The sequence below is a fragment of the Miscanthus floridulus genome, chromosome 1 (genome assembly GCF_019320115.1).
Source record: "Miscanthus floridulus cultivar M001 chromosome 1, ASM1932011v1, whole genome shotgun sequence".
In the NCBI taxonomy this organism is placed as follows: Eukaryota; Viridiplantae; Streptophyta; class Magnoliopsida; order Poales; family Poaceae; genus Miscanthus; species Miscanthus floridulus.
Genome location: NC_089580.1, coordinates 94,181,924 through 94,189,921, shown reverse-complemented (window position 1 = coordinate 94,189,921; position 7,998 = coordinate 94,181,924). Strand labels below are relative to the sequence as shown.

The window sequence follows — 7,998 nt, the reverse complement described above, 5'->3', positions numbered from 1 at the left end:
CTGTTTAGATCCTACTCAAAATCCAAAATTTCCCAAGATTCTTCGTCACATCGAATTTTGCGGTATATGTATGGAGCATTAAATGTAGGTAAAAAGAATAACTAATTGCACAGTTTATCCGTAATTGACGAGACGAATCTTTTAAGCCTAAATAGTCTATAATTAGATAATTTTTGCCAAATAAAAACAAAAGTACTGCAGTGTCCGATCTAAACACCCCCTAAATATAAGAGAGCGCGAGCGAGCGGGAGAGATTGAGCAGTGCTGTGGCCCTGTGAGAGAGAGGACCTGTGGAAGAGGGACGAGGCTTGGTGGGGGAGCAATGGCGAGGGCGGCCTGGGCCGCTTGGCTGCTCGTCCTCATGTGCTTCGGCGCTTGGACCCCGCGGCAAATCTTGGTCGCCGCGGCCACCGACGCGAATGATGGTGGGCGAATCCTGCCTTGTCTCTGATCGCATTTCTGCCTTCCCTTATGTCCTCCTCATCTTTCTTGTTTGCTGCGTGGCTTCCTTCTATGGCCGCCCTGGATTCGATTGGGCCAGGGGCTCGGGATTTTGCTTTGCCGCGGCATTGGGTGTATGGGTTCAGTAGGTTTGGTTGCTGCTCTGGTTGTCCCTTCTTTGAATGCTTGTGTCGTGTCCACCATCTGCATCGCCGCTGCATGGTTTGGGATTCTGTGGAGACTCGTTCTGTTCTGCAGGTTCCATTCCATCATCTGAATCTCGTGTTGTTGGGTGGGGTGGTGAAAACTAGTTACTTCCTTGTAATGGCGTCTTCAACAGATTTGGGACCGCCGAGCTGTTTCCCCAACTCTTCAGCTGATGACTACAAACTCCAGTCACTTCTCTTGATCTATTTCAGTCTTTGGCTGCTAATTTTCGAGGAGCAAGGACCTGCATGCTCTGTGGGAAACATTGCATCTCTTACCTGCTCTATAGTCGCTGAGCCAAATCATGGTGTAGTTTGCTTGTTGCTTACTTCTGCTGTTCTAAATACAGATTCGGTGGAGAAAATAAGGATTGTGGCATATAAACATGTGTTCTGGATTACTGACTGGATTGGAATTTGTAGTTTAAGGAATGAAATGTCAGCTTCTGAGCTTATTTCAGGCCTCAAAATATTGATCCAAATTTGTCAATGTCACCAACGCAATTAAAATTTCACAACATGGATGTGTGATATCACTGCACAAGCAAATTAGATCGATTTTACTACGTGTTTTCGTGATTTATGTCGTTTGTCCACATATTATACCATGGTCCAACTTTCCATTCCATGTAATCATAGTAACTGGAATTTATTCAGTGGCCCGCCAAACTCAATGTAACGATTCTTCTCTTTCTGACATGCAGTTACTGCCCTCAACACGCTGTTTACCAGCATGAATTCGCCGGGACAGCTGCAGGGCTGGAAGGTGAGTGGTGGCGACCCATGCGGCGAATCGTGGCAGGGCATCACTTGCTCTGGATCCTCTGTCACTGCAATGTGAGCGAGCTTTGCATAGTCCACTGTACTTGCTTCCAAGCTTTGTTTACTGCTATGTGCCTTTTCTGATATGTTCATCATGGTTGCCCTAATAGTAAATTGCTGAACTTGGGCCTCTCGGGAAATCTGGCCTACAACATGAACACCATGGATTCACTAGTTGAGCTGTGAGTTTCATTCATATCTCTCTCTTGCAATGCTGTCCTGTGTCTAGCAGTTTTACTAGTTTCTGACTAGGCTGATCCCAATTTATTGCAGAGACATGAGCCAAAACAATCTCGGTGGTGGCCAACAGATTCCGTACAATCTTCCAAATAAGAAGATTGAAAGACTGTAAGTCTTTAGATGCAGGCATGTATAATCTTTTCCATCTCATGATATGCCATCTGAGTGAACTGTTGATTTGCAGCAATCTGGCAGGAAACCAGTTCTCTGGAGCTGTGCCATACTCAATTTCCACGATGCCTAAACTGAAGTACCTGTGAGTACATTTTCTCTTTACCAAAAACTGGATTTGCATTAAATTCTATGTTCATGTTTGAAGGGCTAATGGATTTTCTATGTATATATAGAAACCTTAATCATAACCAGCTATCAGGAGATATCACTGACATATTTTCCAACCTCCCAAGTTTAACCACAGTGTGAGTGTTTCCTCTTTCATTTTTTTTCTCTCTTCTTGTTGACATGTCCATCATACGCTTCATCGGTTATCTTTTTGGTGAAATTGTTTCAGAGACCTTTCCTCCAATTCTCTTACTGGCAATCTACCACAAAGTTTCACTTCTTTGTCAAGCCTGAAAACACTGTAAGAAAGATGGTCGATTAATTGAATTTGATCCTTTTTTTGCTGTTGTCCCTCTTAAGCTTTAATCCATGTCACAATTCTTCACAGGTATTTGCAGAACAATCAACTTACTGGTTCAATCAATGTACTTGCGAATCTTCCCCTTGATGATCTGTGAGTAAACCAATTTGCAATGCATAAATGGTGTGTTTTGCATACTTTGCACTGCATTTGGATTCTGATTATTTAAGTGCAGGAATGTTGCAAACAACCACTTCACTGGTTGGATTCCTAATGAGTTAAAGAAGATAAATAGTCTGCAGTATGTACTATTCAACTCTTGGTTTTATGATGATGTGGAGGGCCGTGGCTTCAACTAATGATGTGGTTGTTTACAGAACCGATGGTAACTCTTGGAGCACAGGCCCAGCACCACCACCACCACCATTTACAGCTCCTCCACAGTCGCGCAACCGTCGAAAGAGCCCAGGCCAGCGCTCCAATGGAAGTAACAACTCGAGTTCAGGTGGAAGCTCTGGCATAGGTGCTGGAGCCATAGCAGGCATTATCATATCTGTTCTTGTTGTTGGAGCAGTTGTTGCGTTCTTCCTGATAAAGAGAAATAAACGAAAAGGTGCAATGCCAGAACACTATGAACAACGCCAGCCGTTCAATTCGTTCCCTTCAAATGAAGTGAAAAGTGAGTTTATGTGATCTGTATTCCTAAATAGATGCTTTGGTTTATAGTGTGATAGGCTGATGTCTGTACGGTTCTGCAATCTTGTAGACATGAAGCCTATTGAAGAGGCTACCACTGTACAGGTGGAGTCTTTGCCTTCTCCTGCTGCAGTTAACCTGAAACCACCTCCCAAGATTGAGCGGAATCAATCATTTGATGATGATGATTTTGCAAACAAGCCTGTTGCCAAGAAAAGGTAATGCAGCACCAGTTAAGGCAACTGTTTATTCAGTTGCTGACCTACAGATGGCAACAGATAGCTTCAACATGGACAACCTTATTGGAGAGGGTACTTTTGGACGTGTGTACAGGGCACAATTCAGTGATGGAAAGGTAAAGAACTATAAGTTATCCATAATGAATTATTCATTTCTTTTTGACAAGAAAGATTGGACTAAAATCTATTAAATCAGTTTGCACAAATGAAAATTTGGAGCCCAATGCTCCCTACTAGTTCAGCTTTCCTGTCTTATTCTTTTACTTGTTATTTGCATGCTACCAAATATGTTGTTTATGTAATGCGGTTCGGGACTATATGATATAGCTTACCTTTTCTTTTTACTCGAATTAGGCTCTAGCTGTGAAGAAATTAAACAGTACAGCTCTGCCAAGGCAATCATCAGATGATTTCTATGAGTTGGTGACGAACATTTCAAAGTTGCACCATCCCAATCTCAGTGAGCTTGTGGGCTACTGCATGGAGCACGGACAGCACTTGCTTATTTATGATTTCCACAGGAATGGTTCACTGCATGATATGCTCCATCTCTCAGATGATTATAACAAGCCACTCAGTTGGAATTCTCGTGTTAAGATTGCATTGGGCTCTGCACGTGCACTAGAGTAAGCGACTCTGATCTCTCTCTCTCTCTCTCTCTCTCTCTCTCTCTCTCTCTCTCTCTCTCTCTCTCTCTGTGTGTGTGTGTGTGTGTGTCCACTTTATGCAATTATGATGATAGAAATTTGGTAAAAAATAGTTGATCGAATTCCTTTTGGTGATTGAAACTCTACTGCCAAGCACCTCAATATTTACTCTACTTGCCTTCCTGTAGGTATCTTCATGAAATTTGTTCTCCATCTATAATTCACAAGAACTTTAAGTCGTCCAATATTTTACTGGACACCGAGCTCAATCCTCACATTTCTGATGCTGGGCATTCAAGTTTTGTTCCAGATGCTGAGTTCCAGGTAAAGTTAGGCAAATTTGCTCCAAGAAACATGTGTAGAACTATATGGGGTAAAGAAACACCTAGTCCATGCTGAATTTGTTATTGCTCCTGGACTTCCTAAAATGTTGGGTATATGAGCTTGTATAGTCATTAAAGAACCTGAATGAATTATCTGGTGATTCAAAACAATGGAAGATGTAATTGCTCTGAAATGATTTACATCACATCTCACTGACAAGTTCTATTCTTCATTTTGCTTCAAAATGGAACATCTGCAGGCTTCAGATCAGGTTTCTGGATATAGTGCTCCTGAGGTGGACATGTCCGGTCAGTATACCCTCAAGAGTGATGTATACAGCTTTGGAGTCGTCATGCTGGAACTCTTGACGGGCCGTAAACCATTTGACAGGTATGCCTATCATCACTAGATGCAAGCACTACTTTAACCCATTGCCCAGGCAGTGATTTCTAGTGATCTGACTATATTTCATAACATCATCGCAGCTCTAGGCCCCGGTCAGAGCAATCACTTGTCCGGTGGGCAACTCCCCAGCTGCATGACATTGACGCCTTGGACCAGATGGTTGATCCAGCGCTCAAGGGTCTTTACCCCGCCAAATCCCTCTCCCGTTTTGCCGATGTTGTTGCTCTGTGTGTACAGGTATGAACTTCAGTCTCCACATACCACGCAGTTAGTACATGTGTACATCAAAATACTAGCCTTGTGAACCAAAACCTTTGCTGGTGCAGCCTGAGCCAGAGTTCAGGCCTCCAATGTCTGAGGTGGTGCAAGCATTGGTGCGTCTTGTTCAGAGGGCCAACATGACCAGGAGAATGATCGATGGTGAGGAGGCTTCTCGGAGGCCGGATGACCAGGAACAGGAATTCGTCTAACAAGCTAGTGAAACAGTACTCATATCATGTTCTGCACCTGGACCATCTTAATGTTGTGATTGTTATACCTTGCACCTCCTCCTCCCCCCCACCCCCCCCCCCCCCCAACACCCCCCCCCCCCCCCACCCCCGAACCCACCCAACAACAAAAAAAAACACGTAATGCAGCGAAAAGGTAGGGGAAGGACACTCTCGACCCCATTCAATACATATTACAGGTTTTATTTCATGTAATGAAATATATATGTTGTACCTCTGGTGTGCCTAATGCAAAACGTCTAATAGGTGTTGCCTGGAGTAACCTTGATCATTCTGTTAACTGAGCTTCTACATAACAATGCGAACAGTGGTCCCTCGAAAATTTAGTCTTCAAATGTCAAAGTGCCTTCATCAAGCGACGCTGCATCCAGCATAACTTCTTATATGTTCAAAACATGGTTAGAAACCTGCAGAAGACACCCATCATTTTCCTCAAATTGGACATTCAAAAGGCCTTGGACACCCTTAATTGGAGCTACATCCTTGATATCCTACATGCCCTTGGCTTCGGGCCACGTTGGAGAGAATGGATATCCATCCTGTTTGCCACGTCATCTTTAAGGCGATAATAAATGGACATCAAGGGGAGGCTTTCAACCAGATGCAGGGTGTTAGACAGTGCGATCCCCTATTTCCAATGCTCTTCATCTTGGCCATAGACCCACTCGAAAGGATTCTCGATGCAGCAACACAACAAGGCGGTCTCACACCACTTCCCCTAGCTTCAGTGAGACTGAGAATGTCGCTTTATTTAGATGATGCGGCAATTTTCGTGAACAAGACATGAAGACATCCAGGCACTAAAAACCATATTCGAAAACGTTGGAATTGTGTCCGGCTCGATCACTAATTTCGACAAAGAGCTCTATTCATCCAATCAGATTCGAGGACTTGGATTTGCAACACATCCTTCCAGCATTTCAAGAAGCACAAAAGGGCTTCCCCTGCCGCTACATTGGCCTCCAACTTCACGTTCGTGCCCTACAAAAAGTTCATGTGCAACCACTCATCGAAAAAAAAAATCAGCAAACGACATCTCAGATGGAAAGGAAGATTACTTAATCGTGTGGGGAGACACACCCTTGTTACTTTGGTTCATTTTTCCATACCAACTTACCACCTGACCATCTTCCCACTTGCTGCCTGGGCAAAAAAACAAATAGACAAGATTCGACACTCATTCCTTCACAAAGGAGAGGAGCAGTGCCGGTCTAGGATTTTAAGGGCCCTTTAGCGATTTCGTCGCAACGGCCCCTCTTGACCATGTATAAAATTTTATAATATATAGGCGTTAATTTTACTTGTAAAACGAAAACAAATTCAATAATATATTTTTAATTTAACATGTCTGATAATTATCGAGGAAACAATGTAGATTAAGTAATATATTTGTAGATGTATGATAACTATCGAGGAACTATAGATTAAAAAAGTAATATATTTGTTTTCTTTTCTCACCCATGACAAATGTTTTGAGGTAACATTCTAAAATTCTAACACCTAAATGAGAAGAAAAATATGACTATATGGGTACAAAGTACTAAAAGTCTGAAATATTATACAAATAATTAATTTGGATTAAAAATAAAAAGAAAAAAATACATTGGCCCCGTTCGGCTTACCTCGTATTCGGCTTGTTTTTTTAGCCGGAACAGTATTTTTCTCTCACAGCAATTCAGCCAGAACAGTGTTTTAAGCCAATTTCAGTCAAGATTTAGCAAGCCGAATGGGCCCTTGGGCCTAAACAGCTGATCGGTGATCGCAATTCATAAGAAGCCAAGAATCAAGATGTCGTTGCCGTGGAGCCCTGCCTAGTCGTCGTCCTCGTGCGCCGTGTCCGTGTCTCCGGTAGTCTAGCTCTTCGCAGCGGTGCGGCTCGCCAGCTTCGCGTGTGTAAGGCGCACGTCGCGAACTCACGATCAGAGTGTGCTGTGTGCAGCGTGACTCCTCGCCTCCTCTCTACCCGAGAGCCGTGGGGAAAGAAAATTAGGAAATTAATACCGATGTTGTCTTTTTAGACCACCTAGGCAGTTCTATGTTTCTCTTCTCATTAGTTTGCTAATATTTAATAGACTATAGGACCTGGGGATTTGTATACCTAGGCTTGGTACCCTCCTTCGCTTGGGCCTTCAGCCATCGCACCTCGTGCTCTACCCCTATGGCGGACACTGGAGAGGAGACTGCCAATGGAAAGCACTGCCTGGTAAACTGGGCAACATTATGCTTACCTAAAGATCTGGGAAGCCTTGGTATGATAGATTTAGACAAATTTAGTAGATCCCTAAGGCTCCCATGGAGTAGAAAGTCCGAGACATGCCCTTAACATGCGGTTGCCTTTTGTTTAGGACCCGTAAGGCGGAGGTCCACTGTTATAAAGAGGCTTAAGCAAGATTTTTCCCATTATCTAGAGAAGACTTTGTAAGGCTAGTGTGAGCCATCATAGGATACACCTATATGTGCCACACCTACTATTAAATACCACAAGAGGCTTTGGTGGGATTAGGATCTTCACCATGGTAGGAGTAACAAAACAATAACATTTAATATTATAGTCATTCGACAACTATTTCCTCTGTTCCAAATTATAAGATATTTTAACTTTTTCTATATACAAAGCTTTTTTTTTACTTATACAAAGCTTTTGTTATGCACTTTCATATACACTAGTCTAGATACTAGTAAAAGCAATGCATCTAAAAAAGGAAATCTTCTTATAATTTTTCAATTGAAAATCATCTTATAATTTGAGATGAGGAATGTAACAGAACCGACCAATTATAGGAAATTAAGTAAGAAAATCATCCGCTAGAGCAGACGATTTAGCAAACTTAAGCCCGTATAACCCGGTAGTCCGTGAAATCACGAAGGATTTCAAATCAACTTCCA

The 7,998-nt window shown here is 42.7% G+C and overlaps 1 protein-coding gene across 1 annotated transcript; it reads left to right on the top strand.

Moving 5' to 3' along the window:
• The first annotated feature begins 249 nt into the window (after positions 1–249).
• On the top strand, positions 250–5,173 carry LOC136537894 (protein STRUBBELIG-RECEPTOR FAMILY 6-like). Its single transcript, XM_066529877.1, is given in 17 exon segments — positions 250–425; positions 1,352–1,484; positions 1,580–1,651; positions 1,743–1,817; positions 1,894–1,965; positions 2,057–2,128; positions 2,221–2,292; positions 2,380–2,445; positions 2,528–2,593; positions 2,670–2,971; positions 3,059–3,206; positions 3,208–3,343; positions 3,582–3,853; positions 4,063–4,198; positions 4,458–4,588; positions 4,684–4,840; positions 4,930–5,173. Coding segments are annotated over 17 exon segments (2,157 nt in total). The 5' UTR covers positions 250–322; the 3' UTR covers positions 5,074–5,173.
• Positions 5,174–7,998: the final 2,825 nt, after the last annotated feature.